The sequence below is a fragment of the Molossus molossus genome, unplaced genomic scaffold (assembly GCF_014108415.1).
Source record: "Molossus molossus isolate mMolMol1 unplaced genomic scaffold, mMolMol1.p scaffold_m16_p_8, whole genome shotgun sequence".
In the NCBI taxonomy this organism is placed as follows: Eukaryota; Metazoa; Chordata; class Mammalia; order Chiroptera; family Molossidae; genus Molossus; species Molossus molossus.
The window spans coordinates 100,207,394-100,231,654 of NW_023425402.1; the positions used below are offsets into that span (position 1 = coordinate 100,207,394).

General features: G+C 40.8%; 1 protein-coding gene and 1 pseudogene across 3 annotated transcripts in view; one reads left to right on the forward strand and one right to left on the reverse strand.

Annotated features, from left to right (window-relative positions):
- The window catches only part of RMND1 (required for meiotic nuclear division 1 homolog), a 40,808-nt gene that overhangs the window by 11,719 nt on the left and 4,828 nt on the right, over positions 1 to 24,261 (reverse strand). For all 3 annotated transcript variants that reach the window (XM_036248743.1, XM_036248744.1, XM_036248745.1), the window contains exons 2-9: positions 22,950 to 23,463; positions 16,496 to 16,604; positions 14,193 to 14,268; positions 9,946 to 9,985; positions 7,228 to 7,328; positions 4,172 to 4,278; positions 3,198 to 3,262; positions 2,127 to 2,203 (exon numbers count right to left, since the gene is read on the reverse strand). In XM_036248743.1, the coding sequence (XP_036104636.1) occupies positions 2,127 to 2,203; positions 3,198 to 3,262; positions 4,172 to 4,278; positions 7,228 to 7,328; positions 9,946 to 9,985; positions 14,193 to 14,268; positions 16,496 to 16,604; positions 22,950 to 23,450 (1,076 nt within the window). In that variant the 5' untranslated portion in view covers positions 23,451 to 23,463. The remainder of the gene's footprint in view (positions 1 to 2,126; positions 2,204 to 3,197; positions 3,263 to 4,171; positions 4,279 to 7,227; positions 7,329 to 9,945; positions 9,986 to 14,192; positions 14,269 to 16,495; positions 16,605 to 22,949; positions 23,464 to 24,261) is intronic.
- LOC118621445 lies at positions 8,450 to 8,874 on the forward strand (annotated as a pseudogene).

Below are 24,261 nucleotides of genomic sequence, written 5' to 3' on the forward strand. Positions count from 1 at the left end.
GAACCTAATGTGCAGTTTACCCAAAAACGTGCGGTCCCTGGTGTGTCTTAGAGATTTCTATGCGGTACGCAATGTGTTAATTTCCCTGTATCCTTCTAGTGTTTGCGTAAACACACACACACACCAAGACACACAGAGTCTCTCTCTTTTGTTAATTTTCACCTAAGAATCTTTTTCTATTGATTTTTTTTTTTTTTTTTTAGAGAGAGTGGAAGGAAGAGAGAGAGAGAAAGAGAGAGAGAGAGAAACAGATGTGAGAGAGACACATTGATTGGTGGCCTCCTGCAGGGCTGGCCCTGGTTGGGGCCAGGGAAACCTGCAACCCAGGCCCGTGCCCTAGACTGGCATGGAACCGTGACCCTTCTTTGGTTTTGCTGAGCCAAACTGTCCAGGGCTCTTTTTTTTTAAAATATGTTTTTATTGATTTTTTAGAGAGAGAGGAAGGGAGAGAGAAATAGAAACATTGATGTGAGAGAGAAACATTGATCAGCTGCCTCCTGCACGCCCCCTACTGGGGATCGAGCCCATAACCCACACATGTGCCCTGACCAGGAATGGAACTGGCCAGGCAACACTCTCTCTTTCTTAATTTCTGTTTTTACATAAGAGGTCTAAGCTTACTTTTAAATGAAACTTAAGTTGCAGAAGTAACATATAAATAGCTGTTCATTATAAAAAAGGAAAAACCTAGAGAAGAATTCAGAAAACAGTGGCAGGGCCTCTTACCCCAACATACAACTCAAATCCTTCAGGCCCTGCAAACATGTGGCTGTAACCTTCCAGATCTTCTTCTGTGCATACATGCATGTGTGGGTGTACATTCATGTATAGTATATGCACACATCAAGATAAATATGAGTATTTGTTTTTGTTGGTCTACACAAAGGCGATCATACCATGTATAATCTGTGACTTATTTTCACCTCAGATAACTTGCCATGTTTTCATCCACAGACTTACTACATTTCTTTTAATAACACATAAGCAAGAAAACTTAGGATAAGAAACTATTCACACACCTAAGCATATTTAGTCCTAACTTCTGGGTTTTGATATGGTAATTGGCTATATCAAATTTTGCGTGCATCACCAAGAGAAGAGGAGAGACTCTCTCTCTACCCCACTTCTTAGAGACCTCAAGACTTCTGATCTGTCTTGTTGGTACCGAGTCAGGGTCCCTGAGCTGTGAGAAATGCACAGATGATGACAAGTGGGACCACTGCCCTCCAGGTCAATGTGGAAAACAACTCTCGGGTCAACTACGTACAATGAACTCTAGTAACTCATCCCACACATGGGAGGGGACAAAACACTGAACAAGGCGACTCAGTGAAAATAACGATTCAGCATTTCCCTTCCATAAATCCTGAGGAAATCATGAGAATAATAAACTGAAACCTTTTCACACACTTACTTAAAATGATGCATTACTATGTTTCATCATTTTTAAGACACAGTTCTCCCCATTTTAACATCTCTGAAAATGGGAGGCATCTTTAAAACTGATGTTCTCATATAGGTGGCAGTTTTTAATAGTCAAAGCCTGAACACAATTTATTTCCCTTAAGATTTCCTTTTTATGTATGCCCAAGAGAGAATGTGATAGACTCTACATCCAAACAAAACCAAAAGAGTTATTTCAGCAAGTGCAAAATGCAAATTCTGTGATCCAAAAGCACTCCACGCTAGTTGTAGGTGGCTGCACATCCCTCTCCTGTGGCATCTTCTGGCGTCTCCATCAATGAAATGTGGTACATAACTTTTCTATAGCAATTAGGTCTGTCTAGCATTACGATGCAGTGATATATTTTCACTGAGAATTCTCATTATCCAAATGCTAGAATGTATCTTCCTACCGTCAAAGAACATCAACCATGCTCTCTCATGTAGGTTAAGGTAGATCAACTCTGATCTCTTTTGCACATGCAGAATTTCTTCCAGTTCAGTCCTAATATAGCCCAACTGCTTCTCATGGGTAAGAGTTCTCCAAGCGTATAAAGATTGAAATGAAAACAGAAGCAAATCCCATAAAGGTGCAAATGTTGGCCCTTTACTATAGAACTACGAGAATGTCTTCTTGAGATGATTTAATCTATAAAATACTTTGTTTACTGGGAACATTTTACCTTAGAGCAAAGAGTTCACCCATTTTCTGCATAACTTCTTCGTGAGAAAGTTTCACTTTCCTCCCAGCTTTTAAAGCCTATTTTGGAGGAAAAAAGAAAACATACATGTACACACATATATCTGCAGTAAGTAACAGGACCACAAAGCAAGTTCTGAAGCAGCATGATTTTAATCCAAGGTAAATGACATCCCTTAGGTGACTCTCCCAGTCATGTCAGTCTGATAAAATAAATAAATAACCGTATCAGGTAGGAATTTTATATTCCCCTTTTCATTTCCTTTCTCACTAGCATTTTCTATGATGTACGTTCCTAATTTCTTATTAAAAACTCAGGGCCTCTTATCCCAAGTATAATTAGATTATTCTTTCATGGCCAAAACAAAATTAATTACAGTAAACATGATTTAAAAAAAATTTTTTTTTATCTTTACCCAAGGACATTTTTCGATATTTTATTCAGATGGAGTGGGAGGGGGAAGAGAGAGAGAGAAACATCGATGTGAAAGGGACACATCAAGTGATTGCCACCCACATGACCCAACCAGGGCCGGGGACAAACTGCAACCGAGGTACGTGCCCTTGGCGGGAACCGAACCTGGGTCTCTCCGGACTGTAGGCCGATGCTCTAACCGCTGAGCCAAACCAGCCAGGGCAGTAAACACGACTTTTAATATATTTTCAAATTCTGATATAACTTTATATGTATCTTTCATGCTACTATTTTTCTCATTTTTAGGAAAACACCTCTTTTAAATCAAGTGGTCATAATCTCCTTTCTTAGAGAGGAAACACTTTGCTTTTTTTTCTTTAATCCAGTTACATTAAAAATATTTCACCATCTGAGAAAAGTAATTTGAATTTTACATATGAAAAGCAAAAATAAATATGAAATTTCTTATTCATTGTTTTATATGTAACTGGGGTTTTTTTTTTTCTTAAATACAATAGAGCTTTCCTAGTGTTTATTATTATTTTATTATACTCCTAAATATATGGTTATAGTGGGAAATTTCTATTTTCCCAAGCAGAAATCAATCCTTGAAAACAAGCATAAAATTGGTATAATTACCTCTGGAATTGACTGAATAGATTCCACAAATTTATCCAGTGATGCTTCCCAAATAGCCAGTTTCACTGGGGAGAAATTTCACAGTAGATCATTTCTTTATCATCATGTTCATGTTCATACAAAATGCAGAACTGCACAGTACCTGCCCGCCACGTCAACAATACTAAGACACAATGTGCTAAACATTCGAGGCTGAAACTGAAGAACAGTTCGGTGTCATGAAGGACGGCACCAACATGGAGAAAGACTAAAGAGACAAAATAGATTTCCAAACCCTGCTGGCAGACCAAAGCTACATCTGGTAGAAGTCCTGATTTTCTCATGTTAAGCTTGGAAACCAGAGTATGAGCCACACCCTGGACATAGGCTGGCTCTGTAGATGGGGCAGGAACGGACTTCCCCTCCTTCCCACCCCCCCACCCTCTGGGGGCTGTGAGCACAGCTTGGAGGTCCCTGAGCCCCAGGGCAGTACGACAGGTCACAGCAGCACTGCTGGCTAATGGCAAACAAAGTCTTAGTGAACTTCTACAGTTTTATCAGGTGCATGGATCTTTTAGAAAAAACTTAGAGCTGTGGTGACTCACTCTCATTTCTATGAAAAACTCGAATGTATTTTTCTCCACAGGCCTGTGCCAATCACACAGGGCGGGGTTCCTCTGCCTGCATTAGACAACCTGACAGTAATCACCAGAGAGAAGGAGAGGAAACAAAGGCAATAATAACAACATGAAAATAGTTTTGGAGAGGGTGAGCTTTATCAATATAATTAGTAAGGAATGAGTAGCTTTAGCACAGACATGTATTTTGTACTATTTTTTTCCTCTTGGAGAAGAAAGAAGAAAAAGGAATGCTGAAGCCTTGCTGAGTCTTCTCTGAAAACATGCCAAAATCTTTACTAAATAAATACTTGAACTTCACTTGATGAAATGAAAACTATGCAATCCTCCCTCGGATAAGTAGTATAACTTACTTACCTGAAAGGCAAAGAGCATTTGAAAATGCAAATTTCTCCAGAATGGTGTCATCTAAATCCAGCTCGGAATTTAACCTGATCTCCCCTCGGTGAAGCTTCGACTGTCCCCTGTGAAAAAGGAAACAAAATGTATTTTCTGAATCTTAAAAAGCACTTTCACTTCCTCTTTTGAAAAAGTAGCCTTAGAACCCTTCTCCAGGTCATTTTGGTAATTTGTATCAAGAAAGTTCTCATATCCTTTGATCCAAGTAATTCCACTTCTTGAAATTTATTCCAAGAAAATAAAAGTTGCAAAGAAAGATTTGTGTACAAAAAACTTCTTGGTCCAATGTTTAATAGTAAAAAATTAAGAAAGAAACTACATGTTCAACAGGAGAACGGTTCATTTCTAGTAGCCCACACAACAAACATTTTAAGCATATTTTAGAAGGATATTTAATGGAAAGGAAAAATAATCACAGTAAGTTGTTAATTGAAAAAAATGTTGAGCCTGGCTGGTTTGGCTCAGCAGTTAGAGCATCGGCCTGCGGACCAGAGAGACCCGGGTTCAGTTCCCGCTAAGGGCACGTATCTGGGTTGCAGTTTGTCCCCACTCCGGTTGAGGTCGTGTGGGTGGCAACCAGTCGATGTGTCTCTCTCATATCGATGATTCTCTCTCTCTCTCCCTCCCATTCTATCTGAAGATAAATGCAAAAATGTCCTCTGGTGATAATAAAAAAGGAAAAAATGTTGAATATGAAAGTATATACACAGTGTAATCTAAGATCACACCGATGTCGTGCAGATGAGGAAGACGAGAGCTGTGAAAAACTAAGGTGGCCCCGGCTGGGTGGCTCAGCTGGCTGGAGCATCTTCCTGTACACCAACAGGCTGCGGGTTCAATCCCTGGATAGGGCACACATGGAAGGCTTCCAATCGATATTTTTCTCTTTCTCTCTCATATTCTCTAACAAAATAATGAAAAATATATCCTTGGGTGAGGATTAAAAAAACAAAACAAAAAAATAAGGTGTACATTTAGAGAACTCTGGAAGGGACTGGAAAGATGGGCAAATGGAAGGAATTTGTGAATATAAGTATCACAAGCAAATAGGAGACGTATAGGGTGAATCTTCCCCAAAGATGTGAGCAAGAAGAGATGGACACAGGTGGACAGGTAGAATCTGCTCTGAAAACCTCAGGCAGAGGGGACGGGGGGAAAGGACAAGAAAGAGAGCAGAGCTGACAAGATGCTTCATGAAGGAGCTCAGCCAATGCCCCAGAATTGAGGGAGATAGCAGAGACCTGGGATCGCAGGCGGACTCATGTAACAACCACGTTGGTGGTCAGGTGAGATGGTCGTTTTGAATGAAACCAAATCACTGGCTCTGGGGTCCAAAAAGTTAAGGACCTTGCTCCTCCTTAGGCTAACATGGGGTAAGTATGAAGAAGAGATGTATGTATATATGTGTGTGTGTGTCTCTCTGTCCCTCTGGGTGGGTGGGGAAGTCACAGGGACTGTAGCCACAAGGCCAAGTGCTTAATAATTAATACAGTTCTATTAACTCCTCGTTTTGTAGTGTCTCGCAGGTTCACATGTACACTCTTGACTGCAGCCACTATGGGCCCAGGTCCTCACTCACTGGTCAGGTGCCCTTGGGTGACACAGAAAGCTGGTTAACTGCAATGACAGGGTTTCTGTCTGGATTCAGTGAACTGATGAATGAAAAGCACTTAGAACAGTGTGCCTAGCACAGGGCAAGTAGTTAATCTTTACTGGCTATTACTACTACCTCTCATCCCGTCCAGTCTTTCCAAAACTAGTGTCTCTTCCTAATGTTCCTAAAGCTCTGCTTTCATCACTTACTTTTATTTAAAAAATATTTTTTCTTTTCTTTATTGATTTTTAGAGAGAGAGGTAGAAACATCTTCTTTTTTTCCTTTATTGATTTTAGGGAGCGAAGAAGGGAGAGGGAGAGAGAGAGAAACATTGATGAGACAGAAAATTAATTGGCTGTCTCCTGCATGCCCCCCCCCACTGGGGATCAGGCCCACAACCTAGGCATGTGCCCTGACCAGGAATCGAACCAGCGACCTCTTGGTTCATGGGTTGACGCTCAACCACTGAGTCACACAGGCCAGGTATCACTTCCTTTCTTACTCCGAAGACTCTTTTCTTCTTACTCCACGAGACAGGTTACTCCATGAGGAAAAAAAAACCTTTCAGCCTGGTTCCTATTACCTTCTCTTTCTGCCCCGACATCTCTCTTCATTACCTGTCCTTTGCTGAGACAGAAATCAGCTGGCATGCTGCCCACCCATGTATCTTACCTGGGGATGGTATGTCAGGACCCCATTTCTACAAGTGATCCTCTTGGATCACCCCCTCATTACATTTCCTGTTATATAAAATATATATCAATAGGGGAAAAATGGATTTAATTAAGAGAAAACTACTAGAATAATTTGAGAGGCTCATGCTGATGAAGGAATACTATTTTACTGATTTAGGCTGCTTAGGGTTATACTATCTGCTTGTTTTAATTTATGGGTAGCTTGAGAAGATAAAAAAGTAATGTCTACCCACTATTATTATACAGGGGTTGGCAAAAGTAGGTTTATAACTGTGAGAACACAAAACACAGAGTTTATTCTTGTGTTATCAATTACTGCATTGTTTTCCAAATGAACAACTGTAAACCTACATTTGCCCACCCCTGTATTTTTTTTTTTAATCCTTACCTGAGGATATTTTTTCCTTTTATCTTCAGATTGGGGGGGGGGGGGGGGGAGACGGGCATTGACGTGAGACAGACACATCAACTGGCCGCCTCCTGAAGGACCCTGCCCAGGACCAGGGACCAAACTGCAACCGAGATGCGTGCTTTTGACCAGAATTGAAACCATGGTTCTTTGGTCTGCGGGCCGACACTCTAACCACTGAGCCAAACCAGCCAGGGACCAATACCTTTTTTCTTAAAATTAAGTCTCCAAATTCATAGATTGTTTATCTTCTCTTCTGCTTTTACCTCGTTATTCCAATTGCTCTTTTTGTAAATTTGATACAAAGTTGCTTACTCTGTTCTTATGTAGTTAAGCTCTTCATTTTCCCAGTGCACCAATGCAACTTCATAGGGCTGGATTTCGTGTTTTTCTAGAACTTGCATCACATGCTTCATCTAGAAGAAAAGGAACATTGACCTGAAATTATACTAGACTCCTTTTCAGTGCAGAAGTGTGTTATACTAGTTAATGCTTCTAACATTTTCATTACAGTTGATGGTATTTCTTCTGCTGTTTAGTGTTTTTTTTTTTTAATCCTCAACCGAGGACATTTCTCCATTTTTTGTTCAGATAGAGTGGGAGGGAGAGAGAGGAAGAGAGAGAGTAACATCGACATGAAAGGGACACATCGAGTGGCTGCCTCCTGCATGACCCAACCAGGGCCGGGGACAAACTGCAACCGAGGTACGTGCCCTTATCGGGAACCAAACCTGGGTCTCTCTGGACCGCAGGCCGACGCTCTAACTGCTGAGCAAAACTGGCCAGGGCCTGCTGGTTAGTTTTTAAGGAACAGTCAAATTAATTGTGATATTAAACTCATCAGAAAGACATATTCATTTGTTTTTATATTTGGAAAACACAAATGAGCATAAAGAAGAAAATAAAAATTATCACTATCCTACAACCTACAGAAAACCACTAGTAAAATTATGGTTTGTATTTTTTATATTTAACTTTTTATTGATTTTTTTTAGCAGGAGAGAAACATCAATGTGAGAGAGACACATCCATTGATCAGCTACCTCCTACACACCCCATACTGGGGATCGGGCCCACAACCTGGGCATGTGCCCTGACTGGGAATCGAACCGGCGACCTCGTGCTGCATGGGTTGACGCTCAACCAGAGCCACACTGGCCGGGCAGTAACAGACTTTAAAAATTGTAAACAACACAGGTAGAGAAAGTGAGAATCCCATGAGTAACCATTCAATTCGGTGCACAGCCTTCCAGACTGTTCCTACGTGTGTATGTACGTACATTTACTTTGGTTTTTTACAGGAAATGGGGTCACAGCGTGCACAGGAGCATTTTCAAGGCTATCTCCTTAATGCAGGAGTCCCAATTTATTCAACCGTCCTAAATTCCATCTGTGGGGGAAGAGTCCTCCTCTCCACCACTGAAGGCTGCACTGCACATCCTTATGTGTATCATCTTCACGGCCTTGTGGGCATATTTCTTTAGGAATCGCTAGATCAAAGACACGCACACTCTTTCTGCCATCTTTCCGGGCCGCCACAATGGTGCGCATGAACATCCTGGCTGATGCTCTGAGGAGTGTCAACCGTGCCGAAAAGAGAGGCAAACGCCAGGTTCTTCTTAGGCCGAGCTCCAAAGTCATCGTCTGGTTTCTAACTGTGATGATGAAGCGTGGTTACATTGGCGACTTTGAAATTACTGATGACCACAGAGCTGGGAAAATTGTTGTGAACCTCACAGGCCGCCTGAACAAGTGTGGAGTAATCAGCCCCTGATTTGATGTGCAACTCAAAGATCTAGAAAAACGGCAGAACCACCTGCTTCCATCCCGTCAGTCTGGTTTCACTGTACTGACCACCTCAGCGGGCACCATGGACCATGTAGAAGCAAGACGAAAACACACAGGAGGGAAAATCCTGGGATTCTTTTTTAGGGATGTAATACACATGTGCAAATAAAATGCCTCAATGGACAAAAGAAAAAGAAGAGAAAAAAAAAAAGACACGCACACTTACAATTTTGATAAATATTGCTAAACTACTCTCCAAAATAGTTTTTCCAATTTTAGAATGCAAACCTTTATGAGAGCATTCTTTAAAAACAGTGGGTATTATCAGCCTTTTATATCTTTGCCACTTCAAATAGCTAATTTGTATTATCTTTTTCTTTTATTTGCTGGTCATTTTTATTTCCCTTTTCTTCAGGAAATCCCTCTAGCCACCTCCGTGTGTGTGTGTGTGTGTTTGCTCTTAGTAAAACTGGGAATAGAAGGTACATTTTTGTAACCAGCTCTGCTATTATATTGGTTATATTTTTGTACCTTCCTCTATTAACTGTATCATATACGCATTCTCCACCATTTTCTAGGCATATTTTTCCACGTGATTTTTAAGAGCTGTAGTCTATTCTACATTTACTACAGTAGTAAACTCATTAAAGTCATAGTGTTTAATGAACTTCCGATTATGTATTTTGGTTATTTCCAAATTTTGTAAACAATGCATTGATGAACCTTTCTATACATCACCCATCAGGCATTAACTGCAATTTCTTCCTTTGGATAACTTTCTAGATGTAAAATCGCTGAGTTAAATATAAAGCTTTGATGTGTATTATCAAACTGTCTCTAAAAAGGTTGTATTAAACAAATCCTAATAGAGATACTGAAGACATTATTTCCTGTGAGTGATACAGTTCTGGAAAACTAAAAATAAGACTCAGCAGCCAGCTTCCCGTGAACTGTGTGTACGTTATTCATTTTGTATGGACTATACTTCTGTCTGCAGTGTAGCTAGGGTTGTTCTGATTCTCCAAAAATTAATGTATGCTCAGAGACTAAAACATGTAGAAAATTATAAGCTGAAATATATTTTGGAAGATGAAACTGCTAGGACAAATATCACATAATGCAGAGCAAATAAGTTGTAGATTATCTGTTAATTTACCTTCCAATGGCTCAGATTGTTGAGTGCTAATTGACAATTTATTCCCAGAAAACTATATTCTTATACATTTACACTTTATTTATACTCACAGTTTTGTCTTTTACGTTCCAGAACACAGCAGCTCCTTCCCTGATTTAAAAAAATAAAAGAATCAGCTTAGTTAAAGGTACAATACATTCTTCAGGGCCATACAGAAAGCCATGCTTAGGTAACTTCTAGAATGTATCCAGGATGCAATTTAAATATATATGATATATTACTGATAAAACCTGACCTCTCAAAAGTTCACGATTTCCCTCCTGGTTTGCAGAACAAATAATTCTTGTTATAATACTACATATAACTCGATGCATCAAGACCGTCTCACAGCTGTTTCAATTCTGATGTTCAAAAATCAGAATAAGGACATTTTTGAGACTCGTCTTAGCTCTCCTATAGATTCTGCATAGGAAAAGAATAAAAGGTCATGCTTTTGCTAGTTGTGGAATATAGAGACCGAGATAAATTACAGCCTCAGGTGGCCGCAGGCACCTGGGGAGTAAGGCCACCGACCTCACAGTGCTTCGGCCGAACTCCGAGGATGCCAGGAGGCCCTCTGGGTCCGATTCTGGCTTTGATAGGACGTAAGGCCTAAACTGTAAACCAGCTTGTTTTGATTTGTAAAGTTTGATGTGTTGAGCTGTTTAGGTAGTAAATAAAAAAGGGAGTCAGGGCTCTGGGCTACTGCCCCGGAAGAAGGAAAGGTGGGACGGAGAGGAAGGTGGAATATGCTGCCCCATCAGGCTTCAGACACTTCTTAAGCGATGCACGTAGCTTACACAGGGTCTGTGCTTAGCACCTGGGATGTAAAGATGACTACGGTTAGTTCTTATCCTCAAGGACCTCCCGATCTAGCAAAGACTGACACCTGGACCACCGATTACAATAGTGTGTGATCAGTGTTCTAACAGAATGATGCAGCATACACCTGGATGCGAACCGGAGAGACACAGTTCCCGGAGGACCAGCAGAGCCAGCCAAAGAGAGAACGTGAGAAGGCCACTCGGCAGAGGGCACACTGTGCGTTCAGGGAGAAGGTGGGAGGAACAGGGAACCTCTCAGAATGAACAGTTAGTAGTTTGAATGGCTGTGGATGTGGGCAAGTAGTAGGGAATCCAGGTAGAGGCAGGGAGCAGCTAAACCCGCAAGAAACGTTGTGCTCTGACAAGGAGTTTGGTCAAATTCCAAAGGATTTTAAGCAGGAGAGTAGTGATCAGAATGACCTATTGAGACCTGCCTAAGACAGACAGACAAACTGGTAGTGGGCTGAGAAGACAGAGAGACCAGGTAGTAAGCTGTTTCGACAGGCCAGCATATAGTCTCAGGATATGGATCTGGGAGGTACTGGAAGTCACAGACAGAGTATTAATTCAGAGAATGACTTCTGGGCAGATGGGAGGTCCTGGGAACCGTGTGCCCTCTGTCTAGAGCTGGGCTGTGCACTACGGAGCTCAGAGGCCACGTGTAACCTGTCAAACTGAAAAATGATGGTGTGTAAAATACACACCAGGTTTCAAAGACTCAGTATGAAAAAAAGAATGTAAAATTTCATACACCTGGATTAATACAAAATAATACTGGCTGGAAACTGTAACTGGAAAAATATTAAAATTATCCTGTCATAGTCTAAGGAGAAAAATATAATGAAAAATTTAATTAATTACTGACTGATTACATGTTGAAATTATATTAGATATGTTGAGTTAAATAAAATTTATTATTATTTAATGTTTTTATTGTTTTTTTGGAGAGATAGAAACATTGATGTGAGAGAGAAATACCGATCAGCTGCCTCCTGCACGCCCCCTACTGGGGATAGAGCCTGCAACTCAGACATGTGCCCTGACCAGGAATCGAACTGGGACCTCTCAGTCCGTTAAGACAATGCTCAATCCACTGAGCCACACCAGCCAGGCTATATTATTAAATTTAATTTCCAGCATTATATGGTATTATTAGTGTTGTTCAAAATTAAATTTTTTTTTTAACTTAAAAAAAAAATGTGGCCATTAGAAGACATATCATTACAGATGAGACTTGAATTTGTAGCTTGCATTTTATTGCTTTTTGTTTTATTTATTTTTTGTTGTGAATTCTTATGCGAGGATATTTTTCCATTGATTTTTAGATAGAGTGGAAGAGAGGAAGGAAAGGAGGGAAAAAGGGGAAGAGGGGAGAGAGAGAGAGAGACAGACAGACAGACAGACAGACAGACATCAATGTGAGAGAGACACGTCAATTGGTTGCCTCCCGCACATGCTCCCACCAGGGCAGGGATTATGCCTGCAACCGAGGTACGTGCACCCTTGACTGGGAATCAAACCTGTGACCCTTCGGTCCATGGGCTGATGCCCTCTAACCACTGAGCATACCGGCCAGGGCTTGCATTATATTTCTAATGGATGGCACCGACCCAGAGGACCTCAGAATTCAAATTCCTCACCTAAGGCAAAGGGGACACTATTCTACTTGGACTAAATGTTGAACTTTTGATTATCTACAAAGTAATATCAAAAGGATGGTGAGTCGCCCTGGCTGAGTGCCTCAGCTGGTTGAGCATCACCAGTACAGCAAAAGGCTGCAGGTTCGATTCCTGGTGAGGACACATACTTAGGGTTTGGGTTTGATCCAGACTGGGCTGGGCATGTGTGGGAGGTGGTCGATCAATGTCTCTCTGTCTCTCTCTCCCTTCTTCTCTCTCTAAAACCAACAGGAACGTATCCTAAGGTGAAGATTTGAAAAAATGAACAACACAAACAAAGGAAGGTGAGTCATCAACAGGAACAAAGACAGGGCTTCCAGTTAGCGTCAGCCACAAGGATGAGGACCACAAAGACTATCAAAGTTTGGGTGCTTACAATGCTCCATGTTTCTGTTCTGCCACTTGTTAGTCCCCTGACTGTGGGTAATCCACTTAACCCCTCTGATCACGTTTCCTCAGCTGCAACTGGGGAATAACAGACCTTTCTGAAGTGTTGTGAGAATAATATGAAATTATTCTAAGTGTTTTCTATTATCATCACCCTTCCCTCAGCTATTCTGGAGTGTTTGAAAGGAGTAAGTGCATGTGAGTCAGGGTCCCAGTCAGTCTCTGGACAGGTAAAGTGGGCTAACACATCAGCTAAAGAGCTCCAGAGGGAGGAGGAAGAAAAGGAGAGAAGACAGCAGGGCAGGCAGCCTGGGTGTGATCGGTAAAGGGCACCGAAGATGAAGGGGGAATAGGGTGCTTTCCCTGTACTTCGTAAATGCAAATCCAGATTTACAAATACAGACAAGCCCGCAAAAGATTATTTACTGGTTTTAAAAATTATTTTATAAGAGGATTTATCAGAAGATTCCTAAAACTGATAAACCCTCCTAGATATACTAAGAATCAAAGGATAAATTTAAGTCACAAATTGCCCTGGTCGGTTTAGCTCAGCGGTTAGAGCGGTCCGGAGAGACCCGGGTTCGGTTCCCGCTAAGGGCACGTACTTCGGTTGCAGTTTGTCCCTGGCACTGGTTGGTCGTGCGGGTGGCAGCCACTCGATGTGTCCCTTTCACATCGATGTTTCTCTTTCTCTCTCTCTTCCTCTCTCTCCCTCCCACTCTATCTGTACAAAAAATGGAAAAATGTCCTCGGGTGAGGATTTAAAAAAAAAAAAAATTTTAAGTCACAAATTTTGAACACATTTGCTATTGAAAGAGGAGGTACACCTTTATTTATTTATTTATTTATTTATTTATTTATTTTTATCCTCACCCGAGGATATTTTTGCATTTATCTCCAGAAAGAGTGGGAGGAAGAGAGGGAAGATGAGAGACACACATCGAGTGGCCACCACCGACACAACCCCACTGGGGCCAGGGACAAACTGCAACCGTGTACATGCCCTTAGCAGGAACCGAACCCGGGACTCTCCAGTCTATGGGCCGACACTCTAACTGCTGAGCCAAACCAGCCAGGGCTACACCTGTACCTTTTTTTTTTTTTTTTTTTTTTTTTATCCTCACCCGAGGATATTTTTCCATTTTTTGTACAGATAGAGTGGGAGGGAGAGAGAGGAAGGGAGAGAGAGAGAGAAACATCGACGTGAAGGGACACATCGAGTGGCTGCCACCCGCACGACCAACCAGGGCCGGGGACAAACTGCAACCGAAGTACGTGCCCTTAGCGGGAACCGAACCCGGGTCTCTCCAGACCGCAGGCCGACGCTCTAACCGCTGAGCCAAACTGGCCAGGGCTACACCTGTACCTTTAAAGACCATATTACCTGACCATGAGTCCATCTCCAGGGAGGTTTCTTTCTTGTCTTACCTGAAGAAGAATATTGTCCCAGGATCGCCTTCTTTTGCAGAATTTTCCACGCCCATCACCAAAATATTTGCTGCATCTGTGATTTAAAATAAATGACTGAAAAGCTATGTCACAAGGTGACACAAGGTTTAAGAGGCACCTATAAGCTTTTGATCAAGAACTCATGATCATGTCTTCATAGACCATTAAGCACTCTATAACACACTGTCCGTCTTTCTACTGAGGTTTCTGAAAGCATTTAGTATATGAACGTGAAAAAGGCCACACAAAATCACTTTCACGAAACATTCAACAACCTGTGAAACTATTGTTAGTGCAATTTAAAACTGCTCATCCGTACCGATTTTGATTCAGTAATCACTAGTCCAGTTAATAATTATTAAAGTTGTAGTTTCAAAACAACTAAGGCTCTAGAAGTAAACTTCTTTCTATAAAGTTGATTTAAAATAAAACGTAAGGACATTAATATATTCTCATCCTTTAAATACCATTTTACTTATAATTTTATATATTAGTAATATAATTCTCAAACTACTAACCTTCCTGAATTTTAAATGATATTGTATAAATTGTGGGTAACAGAAAATATACAGAAACAAAGCTACTGACCACTTCAGAGTTAATTATGGAACTGCCATAGTCGTCAACTATAACATTTAAATATTTTGACCTTTGCAATATTATTAAATATATATTAATATACAAATACTCATTAACAAGTTGTTATAAGCATATAAACATTCTATAATACACATTATAAATATATATATCAATTAGTAAACATACTAATATTAATATGTAAAAGGTTATATATAGTTTCTTAACCGAAAGTTGGGATCCTCAGAGTCTCAGAATTCCTGGTAGAGGCTGGGGGAAGGGGAATTTGGATAGAGATCAAATCCTAAACTACCTTTCTTTGGGTGTACCCTAACTTCCCTGTCCTACAGAGGGCAAAGTCCACCTAACAGCCAAGAGCAACATGAACAGAAATGGAAGACTCAGCAGCGAGAACCGTCCAAGAAGCCCCCAGTGTGCAGTACCCAGGCCACCCTGCCCGAATGCCAAGGGCAACTTTCCATCTTCAGGGCCCTGGACATAGCTCTGTTTTCCTAAGTCAATTATGTCTGTGTTTGCCATCTATTAGAACTAACAGTCTGTTCAGATAATCAAGGCTGAAAAAGCATAACGACATTTCGACTATTTCTTTTTTTTTTTTTTTTTTAATCCTCACCTGAGGACATTTTTGTATTTATCTTCAGATAGAGCCGGGAGGGAAAGAGAGAAACATCGATGTGAGAGAGATACATTGGCTGCCACCCACACGACCCCAACCAGGGCCTGGGTAAAATCGCAACTGAGGTACATGCCCTTAGCGGGAACCGAACCCGGGACTCTGATGCTCAAACCGCTGAGCAAAACAGGCCAGGCTCGACTATTTCTTATGTGGTCAATGACTCTTAAGAATTTTCTCTGTAGCAGGGAGGGTTTTCAACCTATTTTTGCTACTTTGAGGTAAATTCATGAATTTCCATCAAAGTGTTCCAAGTTACTTATTTTTTTCATTTATCCTCACCCGAGGACATTCTTTTCATTTTTTATTCAGACAGAGCGGGAGGGAGAGAGAGGAAGAGAGAGAAACATCGATGTGAAAGGGACACAACGAGTGGCTGCCACCCGCACGACCAACCAGGGCCGGGGACAAACTGTAACCGAAGTACATGCCCTTAGTGGGAACCGAACCCAGGTCTCTCTGGACCGCAGGCCGACGCTCTAACTTCTGAGCCAAACTGGCCAGGGCCCAAGTTACTTATTTTTTAATGTAAAGCAGGCTATTTTTTCAAGAATCCTACCTGATATCCTCAGCTAAGCTTATTTTAATGTTGTGTTCATCTTTTAACTCATTTTCTTAATTCTACAGTATTGGATTGTACTGGTAAATTTTTCTTTAAAGGCTCTCCCCAACATTTCTATGAATTTCCAGGTTCTTCAGTAATACTAAAACAACGTTTTAATTCAAAAGCAATGAACTGTCATGGCCTTTATCATTCCAAGTACTAGTGATGCTATACAACTTAATAGATCTTACAGAGTTTAATGTGAGAATTAAGTTCCCTGTGAATACACTTTAATTTCTTATCTCTGTATGTCATTTGTATGAAAAGGTTCAACACCACTTTTAAGATGAAATCATAAAAGTGAACAGAAAATGAAACTTAAGCAAATGCATATTTAAGACAGTATCATAGGAAAATTATTTTCTAATGCATTTTAACATACTTGGCCCCAGGTTCAAGAAGATGTACCTCTAGGCAAGCTTGTTACTTCAACATATCCATGAGAGGCCAGGTCTTGAGAGAGGTTTCCAAGGTGATATTCATCTGCAGTTGCAAACGCTGTGCAGTGCATCAGGTCCTGTTTCAGTGAGATTAGTATGACATGGGTCACCAGGAGGCTGAAATGTCTGCAATGGCTGCTGTCACCTTACAGGGCTGCATTTTGCAAAGCTGGCGTTTTTTTCAAACATCTTAAAGCTCATACAAGAGGTATACTACAGATGAGAAAAAGAAGCAACAGGAAGACAGACTGCCGCTGACTGTATGAAAGAACTTGCTCCTGCTAGCCAAAAAGACAGAATGGCTATCCTGAAAAGGAAGCCGCTCCCCAGCTGGTAGTGTTTCAAGCACAGACTGAGCAAAGGATACAGAGGATTAAGGCATCATATGGATGAAATGCTATTTAAAAAGTTTCTCCAACCCTTGAGTTTCCATGACTCTTTTTCACAGCAACATAATTATTTAATGTTATGTAATAGCTTGTCACCAGCTTTGTATAAGCAGAGATTACTTACAATCTACAAAAGTATAATAGAACTTTTACTCTGGTAACATCAAACCAAGTTCTGTAGATCTGAGAACGCATCCAGGTTAGTGCTATGTTTCCTGCATCGAGTCTCGTCTGTGTGTACACGTGAAGATTCATGATCTGTGTCTGAACTGTGCACATGTGGGACGCAACACAACACAGAGCAGTGTTGTCAAACTGTAAGTCACAACTAATTAGTAAGTCCTGATATCAGTTTAGTGGCCCAAACCAGTAAAAGAACAACACTAAATAGAATAAAATAGAAAATACTAGAGTACATTATTCATGGTAAGGATAAATTTTATTTTATGGACTTTTCTGCCACTTAGATATGTCTAAGTATGTATATAGGGTCAGTATGTATGTATAATACAAAACGTGTTTCTCACTTTGGGATGTGGTCAATACAGTTTGAAAGCAATTGGCACAGGTGCTAAGAGTTCAGGCACAGAATCTGATTAATAAAAAAAGTTAGAACAAGAATAATGCCTACTTTACACAGGGGTTGTGAAGCTTAAATAGGCTGATCAATGTCTACTGCCTAGAATAACGACTGACACAAATGGTCAACTTTTCTTCCTTTTTTTTTCTTTATTGATTTTAGAGAGAGAGGAAGGGAGAAGGAGAAAGAAATAGAAACATCAATGAGAGAGAACATCGATTGGCTGCCTCCTGCATGACCCCCACTCCAGAAATGGCCTAACCTGCTTTGATTTTTCCTCAATCTGGCACACAGTTCTAATGTGTGGTTCAAAAAGTTGCAGAGGAATTAACAGAGGACCTGAGGTTACTCACAATCTGAAAAACCTAAAAGAAAAAAATATCTCTACTCATAAGCAAAATGATTTAATTCAAGTAAAGATCATTAAAAGTCACACAAAGCTGAAGTTGCTGTTGAATGTGAGGATGAATGGATGGAGTTAAGTTGTTCCCATGGTCACATATGAAGGTAGAAAAATAAACATATGGATCCATACTGCCAAAGTATAGTTACTGTAGTATAGGAATCAGTTATGTGCTTAAGGCTTAGAACTGCTCGTCCTGTCTGCTCTTTTAAGGCTCCATGGAGTTCAAGAGCTGACAGGATAGGAGATTCATCCGGCTGGCAGAAAGGAATCCTGTTACGAGGCATCGGATCAGGTAAGGAAGGCCACAGTAGGCTGGCCCCACTCCTGAAGACTGGACACATTTACTGAAGCTTGCTAAGCAAACCCACAGGACATCAGACTGCATGTCAGAATGACGTACTTCTGTGACTACTACAGCTGACTTCGCTTGGGCTGGAGTGGGAACAGCAGGAGACAGAAAGAAGCCAGGAGACAGGTCAAGAGCTAGTTCAGTGGGGGGGGTCTTTCCATAACCTCTGAAACGGCAGAGCTCGGCTGTCCTTAGAATCAAATTGTCAACTTGCCGCCCAGAGAATCACCCAACTCAAGAGGCGACTCACACAGTGCTTTGAAGATTTGAATGAACTATCAACAATAAAGTACAATTTCACACAAAATCCAGATTTCCACCATCTTTTGATCAAGTGGGAGATCTGGCAATAAACAGGCTGAGGAGGGGCCTGGTTCTCCAGCCCACACAATCCCTCCCACTCCCTGCTTTCTCACACCTGCTTCCCCACCATTTGTTACTGACCAGGCCCATCTGTGCTGAAAATTTTTACTCTTTTGCACTCTCAAAAATGGGGCAAGGCAAAGCATTTAATCACTATTTCCACGAGAAAATGTATTCTGAGCTCCAAATAGTCAGATTATAAATACATTTTAAAACACAATCTGTTTTTCATTTGGCCATTCCAAGGATCTTCTCTGCAGATTTTCTGAAGATTGTCACATTTCCTTCTCTCCCACGTCCTATTTAGTTTGGCTCAAAGCTCTAGCCCATGTCACATGGCATATATGGCTTGCCACTACTTTGTTTCCTCTGTCAACTTGGATCTGAATCTCTGTTTAAATTGTGGCTTCTTCTATTAATAAATGATTCATAAACTTTTTCTCTTGACTTGGTAGACATATCTTTTTTTTGTTTTATTTCTTTTGTTTTTAATAAATCTATTTGGTAAAAGGAAAGGAAAACCATGGAGTGTCCTGTCTTTGCATCCTCCCCTATTAATTAAAGATGTTCCTTTAGGAGGAGGTTTCATTTTCATAACTGTCTTTTTTTTTACTTTTTACAATGAACCACTATTTACTAGGCACTTTATACATACACATATAGAGCACACATTTCAGGTTTTAAAATGGGGTCAACAACTTGTTCTTAAGTAAGTGAGCCAAACCAACCAAAAATAGTTATTGGATTTAAGGCCTAAATTTAGGCCTTTCTATTTTAAAATATTAAAAACAAAACAACCCAAAGCCAAGAAAACCACACGCTTTTAGTTGTGTTTTTTTTCTGGCCACCTAAGACACACTCCAGCAGATGGGGCTAGAAATCTATACATGATTCTTGTCTCAGTCTTAGAGCATCAGACGCTCTGATGGAACACTTTTCTTAAAAAGAAAAATTTATTTTTTCCACATTTTATTATTAAAGAACATTAGTGCATTACAGCAGTGTTGTTTCTCTATTACTAAGGGAGAAATGCATGCTTTTCCTGTTATGTGCAGACTGTAGGTGAACATCATTAAACACAGATACATTTTATGTAACTGGTATAATGCTTTAGTTTTTAAACTTTTTGACTGTAACCCATGCTGAGAAATCCTTTCATATACACAGCACATATATACATATATGCACACACACCAATAACTGACACAAAGCTTCCCCAAACAATATTTTTTACCTTTATCACTTATAATGCATTCTGACACTTTCTATATACTATTTCATTAAAAAAAAAATTAACAACCCATCCTGGCTGGTGTGGCTCAGCTGGTTGGAGCATCCTCCCTGTACACCGAAAAGGTTTTGTGTTCGATTCTCAACCAGAGCACATACCCAGGTTTCTGGTTTGATCCCTGACCAGGGTGTGTACAGAAGGCAACTGATCAATGTTTTTTCTCTCACATCAATGTTTCTCTCTCCCTTTCTCTCTAAAAATAATAATTAAAAGATGTGGTTTCACTGCTCATTTATTCTACAAAAATAAAAATATTAACAACCCACTAGTTAAATTTATAATACACTGTGGTGTTCGTCTGAAAACCACTCCTGGGCATGGAGTCGTGGTCCTCGTGCTCCGACATTCTACTCCTGAAAGACAGGACATGCCAAGCAGCACTGGCATCGCATGATAGATTATGAGCCAGGGGGATGGGGGCTGAATATCTCAGTAGGTCACAATCTCTGCCAATGAGACCAGGTAGAGCCAATTTGGACAGAGAGGGCGATGCACCTCATTCCATCATCCTGAGTGCATGCTGTGTGGCAGAGAAAGGTGGGTGAACTCAGCAGCACTCGTCAGGAACGAGACAAATCATGCCCGCTTTCTGGTACAAAGGAGACTCCCTCCCTGTCTCAGTCCAGAGGGGCAGAAAGGGCTATGGCTCCACAAATGATCTGCCAGCTCCTTGATGCCCATGTGAAGATGGAGTGGCCTGCATCTGGGGCAGATGAAAGCCAGCGTTCAGCTCCAGGGGCAGAGTACCTGGTCACACCTCAGGCTGGTGTTCGCCCATGAAAAGTAAGATCGGAAAATAATGTCCCAAAATTACGTTATTTCAGATCACTTTAGAAATGCTTTCAGAAATTCCAATCTTTCTATTATTTTTCTGTGCTTTTATTTTATTTTTTTTGTTAATCTTCACCTGAGGGTATTTTTCCATTGATTTTTTTTTTTTTTTGTAATATAGTGTGGAAGGGAGGGAGGGAGAGGGAGGGAGAGGGAGGGAGGGAGGGAGGGAGGGAGGGAGAGAGAGAGAGAGAGAGAGAGAGAGAGAGAAAACACATCGATGTGAGACTGGGCGGGGATCAAACCTTCAAGTCAGGTACGTGCCCTGACTGGGAATTGAACCTGAGACCCGAGTCTGCAGGCTGACGCTCTAACTGCTAAGCCAAACCGGCCAGGGCAAAAGAGACAACATTGTTTCTGTTCTTGCAAAACTCCAACTGAAGTCACATCTATTATGTTCTAAATCTCTCCTACATAAGGACCTGGATATAAGGGACCCTTTAAATTTGGTGATGGAGGAAGCTATTTCTCGTGGACGTTTTATGTTTTACTTTTGTTCTCCATCAGACAGTAAATATATAACCCAGCCGAGGATGTCCTCCTTTCTTTAACCATTGGGCCTCTCAGAACAAAATGTTTAACTAAATGAGCTATACCAGGTACTCAACGACATTTATTTCGCTGCTCGTGTCCGTTGTTCGCTCTATTGTAAATGTAATGCTTTTATTACCTTGTTTGAAACTGTATTAAATTATGAAAATCTATATCAAATCCTTTCCCAAAAGCAGAAAGAAAATCCTAAAGAAAAATAAAAAATGGAATTCAGGAAAACTGCTTCCAATTCTAAGGAGAGTGCAGAGAAATAATGCCCCTTCGACAGTTTATAACCTATGACTACAAAAAAGTGACATCTTCGACCTTGTCAGGATTTTCATAAGAAACTGGATCATGCTTTCTGCTGCTAGATATAACAAAAGAAAAAAGGGAGTTGACCTTCCTCTTTTTGTATCTGCCACGAACTCAGGTTTTTACAGTTAATTTCATCTCCGTCACTCAGACACTGAATTTCCTGGACGATCACAAAGCTAAACGATATAACAGGAAAATCAGGAGCTGGGAAGAAGTGGTGAGAGCAGTAGACAAGCAGCTCTTCTGTCCTTCCTAGGTTCAGAGAGACCATACGAGAATTTACACAAAACTAGTCCAAAATAAACGTCATTCATCGACACCTAACTTCATAACCTGAGGATTAGTAATGATGGTCTATGCATCTTTTCAAAGGAAGCCAACAGCACAGTAAAAAAAACAAACAAAAAAACCCCCACACATAAAATCAAACATGCTTAGGTCTATGCAGAATTGGGACTTTCAGAAGACATTTGAACCTGTTTTCTGACATATTCAACAGGCCTGATCAAGAGAGAGACCCTAATGTGAGAGAGACACACAACTGGGCTGCCTGCTGCGCGACCTGGACTGGGACTGGGACTGAACCTGAAACCGAGGTGCGTGCCCTTGACCGGGAATTGAACCCTCAACTCTTTGGTCTGAAGGTTGACGCTCTAACTGCTGAGCTAAACCAGCAAGGGCTAAAGTGTTTGTTTTTTTTTTTAAATCCTCACCAGAGGATATTTTTCCATTTCTTTTCAGATGGGGGGTGGGGGGTGGGGGTGATGTGAGAGAGACACTGATTGGCTGCCTCCTGCAAGACTACAACCGAGGTACTTGCCCTTGACCAGAATCCAAGACACTCTGACTGCTGAGCCAAACAGGCCAGGGCCAATGGGTGTTTTTTTAACAGGACCATTTCTAGATTGGATTTAATACTAGTCTTATTTTTCAGTTTCCTTAGGCTAATAACTAACTCTTTTGTAAACTATATTTTTACATTTACTTGCCTATATTTCGTCTTTATATGTATCACTAATTCTTAGAATTAAGATTTTGATTCCCTTTGAGTATAAAAAGTTTTACTATTTGGCTTCAAAGATCTTGATGTAGGAATTGCTGAGCTGGCCCTGGCCGGAGTGGCTCAGTTGGTTGAGCGTAGTCCCATGCACTGCGAGGTCCCCGCTTTGATTCCTGGTCTGGGCACATGCTCTGGATTGATGTTTCCTTCTCTCTCTCCCTAAAATCAGTAAAAACACATTTAAATAAAGTGCTGAGCTGGTTGCTAATTCTCTTACGCTGCAGTATGACTGTGTGCAGTCTACACCAGTTTAGAGAGTGAGCGATGATTATGAAACAGAAGTGCCCCCACCACACCTCTGTACCTCGTTCATGGACAGTTCTGGAAGGTTGGTCCTGGATGGCTGCCTGGTCCTCGATGCCTTTAGTGGTCTCTTGATTTGTGGAAAGTCTTGTTTAGGAACAAGCGTTTCTGTTGATGTAGATGAGTAATGGCTCCTGATTATTTTTATAAACCACTTAGGACCTAATCGATTTGGTTTGTGAGTCATCCGGTGAGTACCCAAAGACTTCCTGGTTGGAAGGTGAGCTTGTTCATCTTGGCAATATGCCATGTTGAATGCAGAGAATATGCTTGTGTTTGGGACGTTCTGGTTCATTTCCAGAATCTGGGACTTATTCAAACCACCAGCTGCTGTATCAGGAAAGAACAAATCCATATTTTTACTTCTTGTCAGGGAGCTGCGTGTTGTACTCTCAAATACCTTAAGTGGTTTTCCTGTTGGATGAACAAGTCTTTGGCACTGACATGCTTTTGCTAAAATACAGTGAGATCCGGCCAGGGCATTGACAAATCTGGCTGACATGACCACATCCAAGCTAAAAGAAAAAGAATTCATGGTTGAAGTTTTTTTTTTTTTTTAAATTTAAAGTTTCAAAAAATACATAATATTTTCCTAGGTAACAGGGATATTTCTGTAAAAATATTTGCAACACAGATACATCTTAAGTCTAGCAAAAAAACAACAAAAGAACAAATAAATACGAATACCTTTGCTACTTTTCTTTTAATCAACCTTTGGCCTTTTTTCTGGAAGATTACAAGATTATAAAGCTATTGACATGACAAGGACCTTAGAAAAGAAAAAGAGTGATGAGAACTCTTCATTTACTTCACTAGCATACCTATTAAATAATCTGTACTTATAAATTCCTTTATTCAAAACGTATTCAGCCTTTACAACCAGGTAACAATGAGCTAGGGCCAAGTATGCTTTCTTGAAAGGACAGGGTCCCTGTCTTCCTGGTGCCAAAGGTCTCCTGGGGGAGACGAATTTTCAACTGCTCACTGTAACTCAGTGGAAAATGCCCTAAGCCCTACCAAAGACCTCTATACCAGGTGCTGAGAAACACACAGTGAGCTTGCCCAATTCTACCAGTCAGCTGCTACTTAAAGGGGAAGGTACTTTCCAGTTGGGGGTGGATATGGCAGTGGGGGTATGGGACATCTGACAGACAGAGACACAGACACACCTACACTCCACACAAAGGAACAGTCCATATATGTAAGTAATTTCTCCCCTTATTTATAGTATACAATATCTATTCTTAAAAGTAAGCCTGTAGTAGGCAATTACTAATAATACTTCTTTAAACAAAGTAACATGTTAGGTGCTG